The sequence below is a fragment of the Petromyzon marinus genome, unplaced genomic scaffold (assembly GCF_048934315.1).
Source record: "Petromyzon marinus isolate PM22_M1 ecotype Great Lakes invasive population unplaced genomic scaffold, UKy_Petmar_22M1.pri1.0 PM_Scaffold_25, whole genome shotgun sequence".
NCBI lineage: Eukaryota > Metazoa > Chordata > Hyperoartia > Petromyzontiformes > Petromyzontidae > Petromyzon > Petromyzon marinus.
Window position 1 is genome coordinate 398,188 of NW_027423224.1, and position 21,144 is coordinate 419,331.

At 46.5% G+C, this 21,144-nt stretch overlaps 1 protein-coding gene across 6 annotated transcripts in view; it reads right to left on the minus strand.

The window, feature by feature from the left end:
• LOC142923041 (NLR family CARD domain-containing protein 3-like) overlaps positions 1 to 21,144 on the minus strand; it is a 36,907-nt gene that overhangs the window by 15,427 nt on the left and 336 nt on the right. For 3 of the 6 annotated variants that reach the window (XR_012940490.1, XR_012940491.1, XM_076063970.1), the window contains exons 2-5: positions 18,894 to 18,984; positions 17,856 to 17,951; positions 5,992 to 6,377; positions 591 to 2,266 (exon numbers count right to left, since the gene is read on the minus strand). Coding sequence is in view for 4 of the 6 variants with exons in the window: in XM_076063970.1 (XP_075920085.1) it covers positions 591 to 1,348 (758 nt within the window). In the remaining 2 variants the exon portion in view is untranslated. Of the gene's footprint in view, positions 1 to 590; positions 2,267 to 2,387; positions 2,409 to 2,483; positions 2,549 to 5,991; positions 6,378 to 17,855; positions 17,952 to 18,893; positions 18,985 to 21,144 lie in introns of those variants that run through there. The other 3 variants (XM_076063971.1, XM_076063972.1, XM_076063973.1) reach the window with 3 other exon arrangements.

The following is a 21,144-nucleotide window of genomic DNA, read 5'->3' on the forward strand; positions in this document are numbered from 1 at the left end:
GTCACCCACCAACTCAAGCAGGCACGCACTCACTCACCGAACCTCATCCCTCAGTGGATGAGTGGGAGTGGGTATGCGGCTGGAGAGTGAAGGTATGGGCAAGGGTGGGGGATGGGTTATGGAAAAGTGAAGGCAGGAGCAGATTGGGGGTTAATGGGAGGTATCAAGGGAGGGGTGAGCGTGGCGTGCGGGGAGAGGAGTGAAGTGAGTGAGGACAATGATGGCAGTGGAAAGGGGAAGAATTTGTCAAAATTTGTGTTCATGCTTGGGCTACGCAAGACCGAGTGTTTACGTGAGAATGGAGTTACATTGTACTGTATGCACAGTTAATAAGTGAGGATTCTTATAGACAAAGATCTGCCGTATAGCCTTAACAGACTGCTGGGGAAAGTGCCGTTAGGGAGCACCTATGAAAGCCGGCATGGCATATGATGGAGTGGGTGGCCAGTATCACGCCCGGCTGCTTTTGTCTCCCGAGTAGCGATGTTTTACACACTGCACCTGGTGCTCAATTGAAACTGAGTTGATATCACGCACAATTATGCACACACAATTTGTGAAGTAGTGAATGCAAGGTGTGCCAGTCTTACACTAGATGTTTACATCTGTGCAGTCCACGCTGAAGCCTCTTCATTTCCTCGGTGCCGATGCCACAGCCGAACAGGTTGAGTGTCTCCACAGGTTCTTCTCGCTGCAGCAGGATCCAGGAGATGGCAGCGCAGTCTGGCAGGGACAGCCTTGTGAATGACAGGTCTATCTCAGTCATGGACCGAGTGACATCACTCAGGGACTTGCGGTCGTGCAGCTCGTGCACGCAGTGCAGGAGACTGTTGAGCCTGTGTTTGTCAACCATCCGATTCTTCATGCTGCGATTGAGCCACTCGATTATTTCCTTTTGATAATCTGCAGATGGAGGATCCAAGATACCCTCAAAGAACTTCCATGGAGTGCTTGATGCCAGTCCACAAAAAAACCTCTGAAACACATCAAACCTCCCATCTTTGCTGTCCTTAATAGCCTTGATGACGTCATTCACTGGCCATGTTGAATGTGACAGATGCACAGCTATCGCTGCAAAGAATTCCTGCATTGTCAAGTGTGAAAATGAATAACAACTCCCTTGTTTAATGCCCTCACATGTGAACACTTTGTTGATGAATGTACTTCCTAGTTCAGAAGAACTAACAACAAACTCTTCTAGATCTTTTTGGCTGAACATCTGGATGTTTTGCTGAACCCCCTTCAGAGCCATATTGCCAAGAGACGATACAATTTCCTTGGCACAGCAGCTGCCACGTCCATGGTGTACTATGAGCCCAAACACGTATTGTGTGAAGAGGTCGGTCATTGATTTGAGGATAATCTCAGAATGTTCAGACTTTTGTAAATGTTCCTTCAGTGTAATGGCTGCTATATGGCAGAATGAAGGGTTCTGGGACAATGTATTCACTGTTTCATTTTCCTGCAGGAGCTTGAGTGCCCTTTCTGCTAGACTCCTATCTTGGTAAAATTTGTTTAAAAAATGCTATTTTATCTTTGTTGGAAAACCCAGTGATTTCAACAGCTCGATCAACATTCACTTGACTCAGTTGTTCCATGGCAATGGGTCTGGTCGTTATCAAGACCGAGGCCTTGGGCAAGAGATTTCCATTCACTAGGGCAGCAATGATGGCTTCTACTGTTGCCGTCTTACGTGGATCGGTGCACGCATTGGCATAGTCAAGGCGCTTTCCAAACTCGTCCAACCCGTCCATAACAAAATGGGTTCTCTCTTGGTTTGCGAAAACCTCATCCGCTTTGTTTCCCAAACATGAGTGCAGCTTAGAAAACAGCTCTGCCAGTGACACCTCTCCAATATCATTTATCTCCCTGAACCTTATGAGCACGATGTGCTCAAAGCGTCGTGCAAATACTTTCTCACCTGACAGCAAGCTGTGCACAATGAATTTGCTCAACATGGTTTTACCGCTGCCTGGAGTCCCCACTACAATAACCAGTCGGGGGTGTGTTTTTTTTCCAATGTGATCAAAGAGCTTCTTGTAAGTAATCCCTTCTCTCTGTGCTCTCTTCATCAGCTCCTCGTGCTGCTTGCCTCTCGCTAGTAACTCGTGCTCCTTGGTTTCTTGATGGCGGTAGTAGGGAACCAGAATTGGCTTCACCATCCTCTCCAGCAAAAACACTGCAGGTTCTCCAGGTCGTGCGTCGTAGTTTCGTGTTAATGATGTCAGCTTCAGCAATAATTCTCTGAAATCATCACCAGGCTTATCTAAATGACACAATTAATTTAACGAGCAGATCAGTTTCACTTACAATAAAAAACATATTCCTATAGCAGACAAATATGTTTAAAATAAACTATGTCAAAAAAGCGTAGCGAATTCATTCACCATGGATAATGCAGCAACATCATGTACATCATGAATTATTGTGTGGAAGTTTTCACGATGTGTATTCTCCAAATGCAATTTTTATAAACACTGTACCTTTTGTAAAAAAATATGTTTTATCATAACAAAAATGCTACCACCATGTGTCTTGTTTGTTTTGCCTGTGAAAAAGATAGTACCACATTTAGCATTACCGTGTACATCAGCATCATCACAACCTAATTCTATCAATCTGTGTGTAAAATGCACTGCTTGCCTTATCCTACAATTATCGATTTTTTTTTGTCTAGGATGTTGATTTTTTTTATATTTCACTGGTATTGGGGCTGTGTTTCCTCTCCCATCTCAAGCTGGCTTACATCACGTAGCACGGGGGCTACACTGGTGGAGTGCAGTACACCAGCCACGGTCCTAGCAGCAGAGAAGATGAAGTGCTGTCACTTCCACAAGAACAGACACATGAATCACAACACTCGTAGCATCCCACGTGATACATCGTAGGTTCACTTGAACTTCAACTAATCTGGCTACTGCATCATCAGCAAACACTGTGGCAGCCACTACATTGTGGAGAGTGTCGATTTCCAATGACAAATTTGCTCAACAACTTCCATCAGCTTTCCAAGGAAACATTGAACCCAGTCTCTCACCACTTGGGCAATGGTGACCATGAGTAGCCTGATCCCTCTGTATCTGATCTTATTTTAATTTCTCGGGAATCATATATTCGGAGTCATTATCTCCCGTGGACTTTTTTACAAATGACGAGGTCTACAAATTTGACGTTGAATCTGGAGTGAAGTATAACCAATCCAGTTTCAGTTTCATTTATTTTGTATAGCCCTGTGAGCCATTCGGCTCTTGAATCGGGTGCAACTGCAACAAGCAAAACCAGGAACAAGAAACATCTTAAAGTGACTACGCGCAAACAGAAAAATCCAGGAAAAAACAGCAAAGTCTTCCGGAAAAAGCACCATATATCAATGCTGTGTGCAAACATCCCAGTGGGATGCAAGCCAAACAATTACAACCATAAGACAATTTAGATTAAAGTTATCAGTCTAACTCTGTACTACAACAAATAAATATGGCTAAACCAAAACGTTTTAGAAATCACTAAAATAAAGCTATAAAAGCAATGTAACAGTGATCATAGGAACTAATTTAAATTTTACAATAAAAGATACACATAACATGTACTACCAAACTTTGCAGCCATAGCTTGCTGCATGAGTCACTCCATAACAGCAGGAGTATCAGTAGGAGTATCAACATTTTTCAAGAGTTAAGAGGAGAGAGTAGGTTCCGTTTCATGAGTCAATGGCATTAAAAGGCGGGGTGTCATTATAAATAGTAGTCATTTCTAGATTTAAAGCTTTCGTGACTGCAAGGATCCATATTCTGGTTCTATTCGGTAAAGTCACGTTAGTAAAAAATAAAACAACAAAAATCACGACGTTTCGGCCACAACACAAGCGGCCTTCATCAGGTGAAGGGACCAGGCTGTCTCGAGGACAGCGCTGGAGTGAAACACAGCCACGCTCAGACCGCGACCTTTAAGCTGTGTGCAAGGAAACAAGGTGCCTTGACAAAGGAATTAGCATAAAAATTAGCATTTGATTGGCCGACTTAGCATGATGAACGGTGTAGAGGTGGTTTACATGCGGGTGCACATTCCGGTTGGCGTGGGGGGGGAGGGGGAGTTTACCTATTGATGGTGTGAAAAAGGAATTTTTAAGAGCTGCGAAAGTTTGGGGTACCACTACTTGAAAAATATACTGTACCATTGAAAATTAGTTTAATGTTTGGTTCGATTTACAACATCTTTCCAATGGTTGCTTAATTTGAAACCATCTTCTCGGTTGAAATTGTGTCTGTGTTTGTAGATCTGAATTGCCTCGTAAACAAATTTCTGATAAAAACCCGTGGGTTTGCAAAGAACCTTGGTATCGGAGAAAATTATATCGTGATCACCCACAGCGTTGTAACAGTGATCAGCTACGGCAGAAGAATTCGTTCTGCCGTGTTTCAAATCTGATTTGTGCTCGCGAATTCGGTCAGAGACATGTCGCTTTGTCTCCCCGATATAGCAAGCACCGCAGGTAAAACTCAATTTGTAAACCCCGGGGTACTGTAAGTCAGGAATGACATCCTTCACGGATGGGATCAGATCACGAATTTTGTGTACTGTATTGAACCGGACCTGGATCTTGTGTTTGTTTAGAATTTTGGAAATCTTTTTAGTAACGCCTGCTATATATGGTAGTGTGATGGTTTTCACCGGAGTATCAAGTGGTTGTTTCTGTATGGAGGGAGAAACAGCTTGGCGGATGGTACGGTCAGAGTATCCATTCCTTTTGAGGGCCAGGTGTACATGTTTTAATTCACGGGTCAGGTGGTGTTGGTCCGAAATGCAATGAGCTCTTAAAAATTCCCTTTTCACACCATCAATAGGTAAACTCCCCCTCCGCGCCAACCGGCATGTGCACCCGCATGTACACCACCTCTACGCCGTTCATCATGCTAAGTCGGCCAATCAAATGCTATTTTTTATGCTAATTCCTTTGTCAAGGCACCTTGTTTCCTCGCACACAGCTTAAAGGTCGCGGTCTGAGCGTGGCTGTGTTTCACTCCAGCGCTGTCCTCGAGACAGCCTGGTCCCTTCACCTGATGAAGGCCACTTGTGTTGTGGCCGAAACGTCGTGATTTTTGTTGTTTTATTTTTTACCTACGTGACTTTACTGAATAGAACCAAAGAGAATAGCAGTCATAGCTAGTCAATATAAAAAAAATTAGGAGTAAAAAATGTCCACAAAGGAGGAGACATTATACTGAGAAGAGCAGATAGCCAAGGACCGAGCCACGTGGAACACCATATAATTGGGACTTCTGAACAGAAGGCAGTCCTTGCTTGCAAAAATAGGGCTCACTTTTAGAGGGGAAGCAGAAGCAATGGGGAAGTGTGAGAGATGCCTGCGTAGCCATGCCGATTCAATAGGATGGAGTGGTGTGTGGTATCCAAAGCAGCCCAAAAGTCAAGAACTAGAAGCAGCTTCCATAATTTAAGAGAGGTGGTCATTCACCCTCAATAGGGAAACAGTTTCAACGAAATGGCCTTGGTGGAATCCAGATTGTACCAAGTCATGGAGACCAAGGCAGCTGATGGGTTTGCTGCCATGGCCAAACATATTGGGCTTGACACTTGAAAGAGAGCTTCATAGCTCATTATATTCTTCCAGCTCAAATAAAATGCCTGTGTCTGAAGAGGTGAGAGAAAATCACCATGTTTTAGTCATTTGCAAGGAAAGGGAGGTGTAGGATAGGACAGAAATTCAGGAATGTTGGGGTACAGTGTGGATGCAATGTTTTGATACTGACACACATTTCCATTATCCATCCATCCTTTCCTCCAAATTTCTGATCCCTTGTACATACCCTGCTATGGAATGGAATATGAATGTCCTCCTCCTGAGAGGGATGTTGTTATGCAAGAGTGGTGCAGTTTGCGAATATCAAATGACAGTTCATATCAGTTCAAAGCAATTCCTTCGCTTAAACTTGCCAGAGACATGCGAATGGTTACGTGAAGTTTAGCATCACTCACGAGAAGCTGCTCCAGGGATGGCTTTACCCGCAGTTGTGCTCAGATCGACACCCATCACGTTGAGCTGCTGCTCATGCTGTGATATCCACTGACCCAAGAGAGGGATCTCGGATCTCAGTGGCACCAGCACATCTTTAAGGAATCTCATGCACACTTCTTCTCCATTGTTGAGCACCAGGTCAACCAGGTCCCGTGTTCGTGCCATGGGGTTATTCTCGCTTTTGAGGGACGCATATACACTGTCCAGGACTATCCCTGTTTGATAGGAATAGTCAAGCACTTCTGAAGACTTCGCCTGGAGGTATTTCTGCAGATTCACTTTGTTGGTTTTAATGCTCTCACATGCAGAAACTTTTGATGCCATCACGACAAATGCATCGAGTCACCTGAAGAAAATGAAAACAAACCATGTGTCACCTGTAAGCATAGTCGTGTAATTTTAGACAGGTACGGGAAAGAATAATAATTATAAAAATAAAATGTTGCTACTAAAATCTGAGAGGTCTCGGTTAGGTACAATTGTGACTTTAGGTATTTGATTGTGAATACATTGAGTTATTTAAATTGTAATGAAAGCTTAAAAATTGTCATTGGAATATATAGAAATACATACAATTGCATCGAAACACTTTAGGCATCTCAAAACACTCTTCAGTGCAAGCATTTGAACATTCACATGAACACAACACTACGATAAAGAAAAGTAAACCTAATTCAAAACACCACACAGGTTTAACAGATTAAGCAGCTGCGTGACACCACGTGCTCACTGCCTCGACCATCGTGATGCCACGCAGACGGCAAATTGCGTTGTAATGTGCAATGATCGGGATAGCGTCACCTCTAGTTGAGTGACGATTAGAGGGTGGGAGCCAGGTTTGATCTTGGGTAGTCCCTATGTAGTGGGCACTCCCATGCTCTCAATGTATGGGTAGAGGGTGCTCTGAGGTTGTCTAGCAGTGGTATGACGTCACATACCGCGCTCCCAGCAGCGGCTGGCGGGGCCATTTGTGAGGGGGCCGGGGGAGCCGACGGAGGGAGCCGATGGAGCCAGGAGGCCGACGGGGCGGGGGAGCCGGGGGGGGGGGCGACGGAACCGGGGGGAGGGGGGGGCGACAGCGCGGGCAGAGGGAGCCGACACTGACTTTCTCATACATCATACACTGACTCATTCACACCATGCACTGACTCACTCACACATCATGCACTGACTCACTCACACATCATGCACTGACTCGCTCACACATCATGCACTGACTCGCTCATCATGCGCTTACTCACTCACACATCATACACTCGAACAACCACTGACCCATTCACTCATCATACACAGGTTCACTCATCGTGTGCTGGCTCACTCGCACATCATACACTCACTCTGCCGCTGACTCGCTCACACATCATACACTGACTCACTCATCATGCGCTGACTAACACATCGTGCGCTGGCTCACACATCATGTACTCACTCAACCTAATACTGACTCGATCATCATACGCTGACTCGCACATCATACGTTGACTCGCACATCATACACTCACTCACGCTGCTGCTGACTCACTCACACATCATACACTGGGAGTGTCGTGCTGCCAGCTATGGCTGCAGGTTTTGTCGTACATGTTATGTTTATGGTTTGTTAATTTTAAAATCACAGTTCCTATGATTACTGCTGTTACATTGTTTTTGTAGCTTTATTTTGGTCTGGTTGTGGTTTAATAGTTTTCTGCAATGTAGATTCATATTTTGTTTGTTGCGGTTGCACCCGACTTAAGAGCCGCATGGCTCACAGGGCTATACCTAATAAATTAAACTTGAATACGCTTCACAGAAATGAGTAAACATGACCTTTTGTGGAGGTAGTGTGTTTGTGTGGGGAAGCCAAAACTTAAAGTACACACATGAGGCAGCGTCAATGTTACTGTAATGTTCATTATGTTAAATAAATCACTTATACAGGACAGCAGTGGTCCAGGTGTCTGTGCAATCACCTTCCTATGCCTTTGAATCTCCACTTGCACCGTCTCTTAGGAATCCTTCAAAATGAGCGGCATGTTACATCATCATCAGCAGCCATTGTCTCTCTACCGCTGAATGAACGCCTCCCTATATTTGTTTAACGTGAGAAATTAATGAAAAAAATTATTAATTTTACATTTTTTATTAGTATCAATAATAACGAAGCATCTGGTCAGTGAGTATACACCACGTGCATTTACAACAGCATGCAGAGCATGAGACTATAACGAGTTTTGTACATCATGTTTGTAAACCCAAGTAATCCATTCTTTAGTATGAGATATTTATACATTTAACTCTTTGTGTATTGAGCTGTGTGTATTGCATCGCTGCAAACTAAATATCTATACTGTACATATACAGGCCGGTCTGACTTAACCAGCGTTCTTTCTACAAGAATGTGCTATAACAAGCAATATTAATTTATCCCTGGGGTGTCACTATATACGTATGATTTTATGAGTAGTCAAATAGTACGAGGAGATAATGCAATAGGGAGAAGGGGGTGAGGGCGTGGGCTCAGTCGCTTTTTCTCTCATACAGCACACATCTCCACAGGAAATGAAAAAAATAACACCTGGAAAATGGACATACATTGATGTTTACGCCCAAGGCGCAACAACTCTATTGGTTTCACTATCGTGCAGCTCCACGCTACACACAGCAGACGCGTGCTCCCTACAGAGGATAAACTGTCGAGCGTCTTCTACGCCGACAGAACGAGCTTCAACACAAACATCCCCCATGTAGCTCCACAGACTGGTGGGTCAAGTGCTGTTAGTGAGCCCCTTTGAAGACCTGCACGCAAAGTGGGGTAGAAATGGCCAGCACCACACCCGGCCACGTTTGTCTCATAGGTTATACTGATTACCCATTGTACCAGGCACTCATTTAATGCAGACACAACCTAGAGGACCCAAAACCGGTGTAGATATCACGTGCTATTGATAACTGTGGCTGAGTTTGTTGTGCAGCATGGCTCGCCACAAACACACATAGGCGATGTACACAAACATACAAGATACAAATGAGAAAAATCTCCCATATCGTTTTTTACATTATTGGGATTAGTTCTGCTAGCGAGCACCTAAGAAGGCCAGTACGGCACATGAAGGGGTGGGTACATAAACACAATAACAATAAAAGCCATTCGCCACTCAAAATTGGTGACGTCAACAAAGTGTTTGTGCCAGGCTAAGTGCACATTGAGGTCATGTGGACTGTCGAAGGCTCATGGGCAGGAGGTTACAGGATAGATAAAGGTGTCATGGGTTGAGTGACAGGGATGACTGGCAGATCTACCACCTGTGCTCCCTACTGTTCCACCTTGCTGCATTTTACTCATTCTGCACTCCGCTCGTTGTTGTGAGCATCACTCCTCCGCCCTCCGTTATTGCTGGAGGATGACATCCTTCACAAAACTCCTCCAGAGACGCTGATCTTGAAACCACTGGTCGAGCTGTTGGCAAGCCCAAACAGCTCCACCATCCTTCTGTTACACAGCAGTCAAACTCTTGCCTATAGCGATAAGCCCCTTATATCTGGACAAACAGAAGCTGTTTGGGTACACAGTGACTGGGCATTTGGGCTACATGACTCAGCCAATGCTGCCTCACCTGCCTTAGTATCTCACTGATGGGCATTTGTCCAGATCATTCAAGGATCTAAGCTGCTCACATAATCTAGTTTGTTAAGCCCACGGTGGATCGTAGACAACTTGAATATGCAAAACCAGTGTGGATGTTCCTTTAAAAGGGATCCAAATTTCTCAAATGTAGAGAAGGGAGGGGATATCTGGCTGAGAAGACCCAGAGCTTTACATGGAGCGACAGGCAATGCAGCATTCACAGTGTGTTACGCAGCTGAGATAATTATGTTCAACCGATTCGGAGCATGACCTCTGCTGCCAAACTGGAGCTAGTCACATGCACCCTTTCCAGGTATGGAAAATTGTTCTGCTCTGTCCAAAAATGCCCCACTGCTCATGGGGAGTGGAGGGATGGGAGAATACGATGACACAGAATACCCAGGCAGGTGCTTTGTTTTATGTGGGGATGAACGTAAACCCCATTTCTTAGTAGTACTCTCGAAGTTCAACAAAAGCTTCTCCAGCTCATACAGGATATAATTCTTATAGTGGGGATGGTTGTAATGTGGAGGTGGGCAGTGGTAATGCACGCTCCTGTCGAATGAGGAACCAACAGTTTGGGACAATTTCAAGGTTATGTAAACAACGCCGCCAAGACCTGCCCAACAACTTGTTGCAATATTGGAAATGAATGAATTAGTGATTAAACGTGGTGTTAATTGAAAAAAGAACGTAAAAACTGCTACAAGGGCCTAAGAAGGCAATGCAAAACTCAGATCTGGCATGAACAGAGGGGGCCTGATGGAAAAGCTGCAGCAGTTGAATAATAACTCTCAGTCAAATAAAGGATGACTTTGCAAACTTCAGTCAGCTCAGGGGATATTTCCTGCGCAATTACAAATGCCAGTGGCAAGCTCCTCAGCAGTTGAAGGCATAAACTAGCATGCTAGAAGTAATTATGCTCCCAAATGCAGAATCGCTCGTCATATCCCTTTGAAGAGCTCATGCAAGCCACAGCAACCAAAGACCCTACACCTTCTGCATTGAGCCATTTGAGTATAAAGTGAGAGGTACCCTAAGAAAAATGAAAGAAATCACTAGTACCCAACACTTGCAATATCAGAGCAGAAATGCTGACACCCAGAGGCTCAACTATCATCACATGGGTGAGTAAGATATTTTAACACACGTGGAGGGCAGGCTTGAAACCAGCTTTCAATGATGCAGCCTCTTTGGTTGGACTGCAGGCAGTCTTACTCATGCCGTGTCAGTCATAGAAGTTGTTGGACCATACTTATATTTGCCTCAAGCAAGTCTTGACGAACAAAGTGGGGTATAATCTGCTGAGTAGTGTAGTGGAGGCTGTGAAATGAGAAATAATCAATTAGAGTGCCTTTAAAAAGAGCCTCTGTCAGGTGATGTGCACATCAATGAGATACAATCATCATTGGGAACAAGGAGGTGTACATTCAGCCTACATTTCTAAAGAGAGAACATACAGTGATGATCACAGGAGAAATCTGTGGATAGTAAGTGACAGGCCCAAATAATTGCATCAAAATAAAAGGGAATGAGCGACCTCCGAATGAGTAAAGGTTGATTAGAAGTTCCAACAGGAAGCCTTGGTTGCTGGGCGGAGAATGAGTGAAGGGGAGTAAAGCGAGATGGTAGGGACGATATAGGAGAACATTGGGAGGGGAATGAGATGATGGGAGAGGCAAGCAGGAGCGTGTCCATGGTGGAACTTGAAGACAGCAAAGGGGATATTGTGCTTGATGCAGAAATTAATCGGATACCAGTGGAGGGATCAAAACGAACACAGCTTTACCAATTAAAAAACAGGCAACAGAAACAAACATGAGAACATTATTACCAAAGACAAGACTGTCACACTATATAAAGTCCCACTCATTTCATGGATCGTTATTAAACAAAGGTGTCGCTTTAATCGACATTGTGAACTTGGGATGTTACGGGACAATGAGTCCCATAGGCAACGCCACGGGCTGAAGGGCACAGTGGGGGCTATCACTCCCTCGACTGACTGTGCGCGAGTAACAGACTTCAGCCTCTATTGACGATCTCTGTGAACAGGGAGGTGAAAGCCAATAGAGTTCATGTCAACAAAAAAACCGTGACCTTTAAAGAGACAATGCTCCTGTTAAAATACGATTACAGTACATTACCATTTTTACATGCTTCAGAGTACTATGCCCATTTTAGAAGCAGCGTTGCTTTTGTGTTACTGATGGAGATAGTAAAAAAAGCATGTGGCAAGATGAGACGTTCATTCGAATCCGTGTTCTCAATGTCCTAGCCCCTTGGCATAGCCCCTAGGCTCGAGCACAAGACACTGATACTATTTTACTCAACACCCACCTCTATAACCCCCCTAATCGCTCCCCCTCAATCCCACTATCTCCCCCTCCCCCCATCGCGATGTTATTTATCTTCCAAAAAAACTTCTTCGATAACACCGCTTTGAAATGAAATGCATATAGTAAGAGACGATTCAGGCAATGGCCCTTTTGTCACAGCACTTCAGTCTCCTCGACTTGTGACATCGGCACCACCCATGAGGAGGCCGCATTTGTTGCACTCCAAGATGGCTTGGTGAACACCCCTCCCCTCCACTACCCCGACTTTTCCTTGCCGTTTGTCCTTGATACAGATGCTAGTAACACTGGCATTGGAGCTGTTCTGTCTCAAGTTGTCAATGGCGTCGAGAGTGTTATCGCATAAGGAAGCAGAGTGCTGTCTCCGGCTGAACAGCGGTACTGTGTCACACGCTGATAACTGTTAGCTATCGTGTTTTTCTTGCAAAAGTATCTTCCATATTTGTATGGGAGAGACTTTGAGGTGCGCTCGGACCACGCGGCGCTGCAGTACGCGCTGCAGGTTGACCAGCCATCTGGCGAACTTTCACGCTGGTTGGAGGTCCTCCAGGACTACTCTTTTCAGGTTACCTATCGCAAAGGCTCCCATCACACGAACGCGGATGCCCTGTCGCGATTACCCATGAACGAGAGTTGCGCAAGTTTTTCGGGCTCTGGTCACTGTAAGCCGCGCAACGAACACTCGCCCTCTACCCTTACGGCATCGGCCGAGGTTGTAACATCTGAGGGGGCTAGGGATCCAGTGGCACGTGATGCTGTCATTGGATTGGACCACGAAGAATGGGGGCGCCTCCAGGTTGAGGACGCTTCCCTACTTAAATTGCGATGCCGTGTCAGAGAGACTGATGGGGGCGAGGATCGATGGGGTGTCGCCTCTTTCATTCTCAGAGGCGGATTGCTCATGCATTGGGGCGGAGAGATGCGATGTTCTAACATTGTTGTGCCCACCGCCCTGTGGAGTAAGGTCATTTGGGCGGTGCACGAGCGTCTGTTGCACTTGGGTGTGCATAAACTAGCATTGGCCACACGTAAGTCGGATTTCTTCTGGCCTGGCATGGCTGAGGATGCTGCTAATTTGTTGAAGGGGTGTGTGCAGTGCACGCGGTAGAAGCCGCTCGTGGGAATAAATATTTTCTGGTGGGAGTCGAGTATTTCTCATGATGGCCTGTGGCCTGGCCGCTTCCCAAACAGTTGGCGGCAAAGATCACTGAGGCATTCCTCAATGGCTACGTAATTGTAGTGGCATGGTTGAACATGATCGCCACTAATCATAGCTGGCAGTACTAGCTTGTGTCAGTAGGGAGCAGAGGGGAGGCTGAACCTGCGGGATTAATGATGACGGGCCGTTGGCCAAGGCAATCCCTGGGGGAGCATCGTGACCAACGGTCGGGACCCCAGATCCCGGGAAGGGGGCTGGGGAGATGATGTCATTCTCCAGACCCTCGGAGACGGTCCTAGAAGGAAGGCGTGGCCAGGGGCGGAGTGAGCCAGGAGCCTATATATAAGTCAGGTCCCTGAGCGGTCCCAGCAGTTGTTGTCCGGCCGAAGACTAAAGAGCATCCTGGAGCCCTGAAGAGAAGAGCCCAATGGGCAGAGCAGAACCCCTGGCTAGGGTCGGCTCGAGCTTGTACCAGTGAAAGCTCCAGCTGATAACCAGTGAAGACTCAAGGGAAGACTCAAGCCCCAGCAGTATAGATGCCGTGATAGCGTGATAGCCAGTGAGAGGCAAGCTAGTCTGGAGGGACTACCTCCATAGAGTATCGGGTGAAAGGGGCCATTACCCCATTGTGTAATAACCTGTTAATGTTATAATAAATGTGTTGCCTCAGAGTAAGCTTCCTCCAGTTTATTACCCACTACATTATGGACAAGAGTGCTCCCGAACGTCTTCTGAACAATCAGGGCAAAACATTTTCTTCAAAATTATTGCAAGAGGTGTGCGTTAGTTGTGAACCAAGAAAGTACGCATGTCACCGCACAATCCGCAGACGGATGGTATGGTTGAGGTGGCTGCACAGGACTCTGACCTCCATGTTGAGTCATCAGGTCAGCGAGAACACGACCCCCTGATTCATGTTCAGTTACAAGCCGCACCCAACAAGGCAAAATCTTAAATCTCTGACTCTGTGTGCTGTACCCTTCAAAAGCTTTCCGAAGTGCGGGAGACTTCCAGGGTAAATTCTGATTCGTGCCGATTGGCCAATGAATGGCTGAGAGGCTTCCGTACTTCAAAAGATGAGTAGGCACCTGGGTACAGAGCTTGGTTGCACTGTCCACAGGTACCGGTGGGTACATCGCCCAATTTGCTCAAACCCTGGAGAGGGCTGGTTGATGTGATTTGGGTCATTCGACCGCAGTGTGTCCAGATCCGCTTGGAGCGGCGGAGTTGGTTTGTACACTCCTCTTGCCCTAAGCCCTTTATTGCTCCCTGTGAGTTTGTTCCATCTCCACACTGTGGGCGCCGAGGGACAGATGTGTCCGGCGAGCTGGCATGTGTGCCCGTTGAGGTTGGTCCTCAGCGGAGTCGTGTGCTTCCTCCCTCAGGTGCCGCACGCCTGATGTCCCCCGAGCCGCCGCCTGCGCTGTCTTCACTTTATTCAGGAGAGGAGAACCCGTCGACCCGGCCTACTGCTCTTCGTGAGGAGCCGGATTCGACTGGACAGTTGCATATTCCCCCTGGGCCCTCCAGGGAGAGTGAGCCCACCTCCACTGGAGGCCCAGCCACGAGGACTCGCTCAAAAACTCTTCGGATTTTGTGACACCCATGCACACACACTCCCACACCATCAGTTGCTTGTCACACTCAGTAGGCCATATCGGTTATTGGCTGAACCTAGCCTTTGTTGTGCTTATGGGTATTGTTACACGGTGAGGATGGGAGATGTTGGTGATGGAGGGGATTCCGTGCATTCGCGTTTTATATTTTCGCGTGTTGTTCTGTACATTTGTAGCTAATGTATATATTGTATAGGTGGGCTTGGGTATTTATATGCTATTTGTTATTGTTAATTATTGAGGCACACATAGCGTTTAGTCACTTTTACTCGCTTTTTATCACCTTATTCACTTAAGCAACCATTGGAAAGATGTTCTAAATCATACCAAACATTAAACTAATTTTCAATGGTATTTATCTAAATAGTGATATACCAAACTTTCATAGAAGCTTATTTCACTTCACACCTACATTTGTAAACTTCCCCCCCGCCCCGTGCCGGTCCTCTACGTTCCACTTCACACCCCCTCCCCCCCTCCGTGCCGGTCCTCTTGTGCGTTACGGTCATTTTATGCTAATTCCTTTGTCAAAGCATTTTGATTCCTCCTACACAGCTTAAAAGGACGCGACCTGGGCTGGACTGTCTTCACTCCAACGCTGTTCTCATGACAGTACGGTCCCCTTCACCTGATGAAGGCCACTTGTGTTGTGGCCGAAACGTCATGATTTTTGTTGTTTTATTTTTTCCCTACGTGACTTTACCGAATAGAACCAAAGAGTATGGATCCTTGCAGTCACGAAAGCTTCAAATCTAGAACTTATTCACTTGGTTAGTTTTAAGGGGGAGTTGACAGCCAGGACGGCTGAATGCTACGAATGGGGGGGGGGGTAATGTAGTGACATCGGGAATGCCACTGTGTAGTGCCGGCCTGAGAGGCATGGCGTGCGATGTAATTACATCACCGACACCCCATATATGTGGGTGTAGTACCAGCCCTAGTGGGGCTTGGTGAGCGCTGAGTCATGGCGCTGAGTGGCACCACGCGTAGCGTGCAGTGCTGTTCTCTATAGGAGGGGTGTGAAAGTGTCAGCCATGAATGAGGTTAATGTGGGCCATTGCACTCTGGTTGAACCTGGAAGGTACATGACGGGTAAAGTCTACACAGGGGCCCCAAGTTGGGGCTAGTGGGTAGTCACGTGTCAGGGCGAGATCTTGCAATAGGAATCGGGAAGGTAGTCGTGGCCAAGGGCGGAGCCGGCCACGACTGGTGAGCATATAAACCGGGTCCCCAGAGGGACCGGGGTTCAGCTTTGCTGTTGTCTTCTGAAAGATCTACATTCAACGTCCGTGAAGAGTCACCAACACATGGGCAGGACTCAAGCTGGAGTCCTGCTCGTTGTAGCTATCCCAGAGTGTTAGCGCAGATAGCCTGGTGGTCCACCACCATAGGTTGTTATCTGGTAAAAGGGAAGTTACCCCTTCGTGTTGGTATAAATAAATTTGTTGCCTCCAAAGAGTATGTCTGCGACTCAATTGAACCGACTACATAATGGTGCAAAGGTCAGTAAAGTGACCGAGGCCACCAAGGGCTGTACCAGTATACCACATCAGACTAACAAGGGGCTCAGTGGTGGCAACAAGTTATCCCCTTCGCCTGGAATGCAGGAGGTCGTGGGTTCGATTCCTACCCCAACGCCTGGATATTTGGAGTTTGCATATTCTCCCCGTGGTGGCGTGGGTTTTTCTCTGGATCCTCGCAGTTTTTTTCCCTCCACATTTAGAAATATGCGTTTACAGTATTTGGCTGCTACAAATTTCCACGTGATAAGCCACTTCGTTGAGCTATGATTTGTGGCCAGGTTGCTTTTGAAAAACAGCTATATAGCTCAGTGGACCTTACTTGGTACAATAAAATAAAAATCTGCCGATTCCTGGAGTTATACTATAGGAAGGCCTGGGTACCCAAGGGACCAGGTTACAGCATCTGTCAGTTCAATGAAAAATCTAATAGCTTATTGGACTTTGCCTGGTTCATAAAATACTTTTTTAGTGTTTAACCTCACGTGACAAACAATAAATCCAACAAACACACCCAGTGCTGAAATGCACTGAAAAACAGTAAATGTACCAGAATGAAGCAGTACACATCTTGTCAAGTTGTATTTATGCAACAAAGATAACTGAAGAAAAATAACCAAATCCACAATTAGATGTGGATGTGATAATAAAGTAAAGCCCTTCTGGATAATGGGCACCCTATGCCCTGTTGGTAGTGTTGATTTTTTTACCATATTTCACCACGCTGACTAGTGCGGGTTGGTGAAGCGAGGGGGGTAGAACTGATTAATTTGTCACTCGCCTCTGGATTTAGTCCATGGGTGTGTAGTGATGTGCGCTAAGCACTGTGCAATTGGACGACCCCACATGCCCTGGGCACCCTTTCGCATGAGATATTCAAACTCAATCTATTTTGCAGGTGAAATATTTCTGAAATAAAAATGCAATGAAGGAAAAACAGAGAAACTGCCATGACACGGTGCACAGGTGTGAATTAATATATTATAATAATCAGTCACACGACTGACCATACAAGGCAAGCACACCATCGTGGTGCTCGCTTCATCCACCCAACAACACATTTCAGCGCAATTGTTTCCCAGCGCCTATCTCGTGACTCGGTATGGGAATCGCTGCGGCGGTGTCCGCTCGTGCAGCTCCATGCGACCCACAGCAGACGCGCGCTCCCTATAGAGGATCCACGGTCGCGCGTCGTCTACGCCTACAGCACGAGCTCCGACACAAACATCCCCCATGGAGCTCCACAGACTGGTGGAGCAAGTGCTGTTATTGAGCTCCTATGAAGGCCGGCATAGTACACGAAATGGTAAGTGGTCAGAACCACGCCGGACCGCCTTTGTCTCCCCAATGTGTGATGTTTACACACCGCCCCAGATACTAATTTGCGTTACACACACATTTACGTCCCTACCCCCCACCGCACACACACTCACACACTACACCGTCTTCCACACACACACATTTAAGCACCAATCAAAAATCCCCCGTGTATCCTACACAGGTGGTTTATATTCTGGACCACACCACCCACCGTCCCCCATGCACCACGAACTCCCCACACTCACCCACGCTGTGAAGTGTCGAGTCGCCCCGCGTCTCTCGCCCCTGACGCGGCCCAGCTCCCCGTGTAGCCTCCTCTGCCATGCTCTCAGCCTCTGGCCCTGCCGCAGCAGAAAGGAGAGGGGTGGAGGGGTGACGGGAGGAGTGAAAGGAGCGTTGAGGGGAGGGTTGGGGGTGGGGTGGGTGGGGTGGGTGGGATGGGTGGGGTGGGTGGGGTGAGTGGGGTGGGTGGGGTGGGGTGGGTGGGGTGGGGTGGGTGGGGTGGGTGGGGTGGGTGGGGTGGGGTGGGTGGGGTGGGGATGGGTGGGGATGGGTGGGGATGGGTGGGGTGGGGTGGGTGGGGTGCCCTTTGCTTTCTTCGGCCCCTCCCCCCACCTCTACTACTTATTTTAAGCCTCTGTCTGTTCATTCCTCCGGCCCCCTTTTTCTTGCTTCTCTGTCCGTCTTTCCTCTTCTTACCTCTTGTGTCCCTGTATATGTATTTCTGCTATATTATACCTCATATTTGTTCACTCTGTCTATGCTGGTATGTTCAACCCAGAGGATGAACATGAAATTTAGCATTCTTCTGAAATTCGTGGTCTGCCAGGCAAGTGTCTAACTGTGTCGTTGGCCGACTGGTATTGCATCACGTAAATTTTTCTTAGGTTTTTTGAATTCTCGTCTCTCATCTTGTTGTTGTATTTACCTCCGTGCAGTTTAACGCTCTCTATGTGTTGCGTTGATGTCACCCTATGTGCTATTTGTTTTTACACCTGATGAAGATCGCTTGTGTTGTGGTCGAAACGTCGTGCTTGATTTATTTTAATATAATTTTATGGTATTTCTACATACGTGACTTTACCGAAAAAACCAATGAGTTAATCAATGGTTCTCTGTGTGTGTGAGTCTATGTGTCTCCATGTGAGTGAGCCTATGGCTCTGTGTCAGTGAGACTTTGGCTCTCTGTGTGAGTGCTCTCTCTCAGTGAGTCTATGGCTCTCTGTGGGAGTAAGTGGGTCTCTAAGGTCACAACCATCTTGCTCCCTGCCCAGTGCGTCCACCTGGTTGAGCTGCAGAAGTCTATTGTCCACCGCTCCAGACCGCACAGATATCCGACGTCCACCTCCAGCAGACACCAGCAGATTCTTAAACCTGGTGGTGGAAGGACACGAGAGGGGTAATAGTCAACCACCATTACCACCATCAATACCACCATTACAACCACCAAAATCACCGCTATCGTTAACACCACCATCAATATCACCACCTCCACCACAACGATCACAATCAAAATTACAATGACAATACTCTTTGGTTCTTTCGGTAAAGTCACGTAGGTAGAAAAGATAATAGATCATGACGTTTCGATCGCAACACAAGCAACCATCATCAGGTGAAAAAATGTAGCGAGAAAGCTGCTGAAACACGAAGTTATATTGGCTTGAGATAAACTCAGCCCAAGGGTAAGTGGGCGGGGCTAGAGGTAGAATTTGCATGTAAATACCACATCGTGGAAAAGGAAAGAGAGACACAGACACCGAGAGACATCCACACACAGAGAGAGGCACACACAAAGAGACACACGAGAGATGCATATAGAGAAAAACACACCGGCAGAGAGAGACACCCACACAGACAGATGCAGAGAGAGATAGACACAGAATTACATAATTGCCCATGAATTACTATGGTGTGACAATGCCAATTACCAATGTCAAAGGGAACATCAATGAATGGTAAATGTGGGTTAATATCCCCAGCAGAGCATGTAGACTACATTAAAAATTAAAATAATCAGGCAATATAATATCACATATGGGTTCAGTTTAAAGTTTACTTATGAAAAATAATCCTGAAATAATTGTGCACCATAGATAATCTTAATGGTCAAGTTACATAAACATCACGGAATCACTTAAGCTGACCATTTAAAAAGACATTAATTCCAAGATGTTGAGCAAAGGAAATTGTTTGGAAGTTCATCTCACACCAAGTACATGTTACTATAAATCTAAATCTGCATAGTTCTCAATCAGCAAAGTCGCAAACATGTTTTACCACAAGCAAGGAGTTCGGTGTAAAGCTGTTAAGCAAATTAACCACTGCACACGGTTTTAAAGTTCTCTGCCTCAAAGACAGCACTCTACCAAGTGTCACGACGCAGCTGCACACGCCACATGATAATAGGCGGAGTGAGTGAATCTAAGTAGACACTGACCCTGTCAAAGGGGATCCATGTCTAGAGTATTTGTGGCTGGTGCTACACATTTCTATGTGATTAGCCATTTCGCTGATCTATCATTTGTGGAAAGGTCGCTTCTGAAAAACAGCCACATAGCTCAGTGGGTCTCACCTGGTAAAATAAAAAGTTTATAGAGTTCGTTCTGCCTCAACGCGTGTTTTCATAACGCCATTTGGATATAGCACGATAGATGTATTAGGGAACACGTTTTATAACGCGGATGCTAAGTGGTTGAGTCAACAGAACCACGTCGCGCGAGTAGGAATGTGCGGTTGTTCGGCTGCCTGGGCACAGCGTCACACGAGGCATTGGGATGCTGCTGGATGCTTCCTGATGCTCCCCACGCGCCTCAAGTCTTTGTTCAGCCGACACACGCATCTCACGCTGTTATCACGGACTGTGCTTTACCCTGTATTAGTCATTGTAACGAGGGAGTTTACACAACGCGGTGTTCTTCAGCAGCGCAACTGCCGCGTTATAGAACACTGCAGTAAATATTGTCGCGGTGTGGAAGGAGCAATGAACGTCATCTTGTGGCATGGAAAGGCATCGCAGCCCTAGCGAGCAGACAGAGACAAAGCCTGCACGCACGGCAAAGTTGTGATTGACCCGGGGACTATTAGCAAGTGACACGTATGGACTAATAGTTACTCTAAATGACGATGTTGACGTTGGTTATAACGTGCTACAAATATGCTAAACGCACATCGCATTAGCTCTGACTAATAGCGTACGTTTTTTAAAAGTTATAATCGTTTACAATGGTTAATTTGTATATCATGCCAAGTGAGTAATTTGCGTGTGGACCCTGACAGCGGCACTCAATGTCCAACTCTTGCGAATGCTCTCAGGGGATCTTTACCGTGCGCTGCGTTCACTCACTCAGCCCCAATCTCCCTGTCGTGAACTCACCACTCACCCACTCACTCACCTCACCCTTCAACTCACTCACCCTCCTCACCTATTAATTCTCCTCATTAACTCACTCACCCTGCAATCCACTCCCTCACCCCCCCTCCATCACCCGGCACTCACCGCCTGTCCGTGACCACCTCTCCCGTGCCTACAAC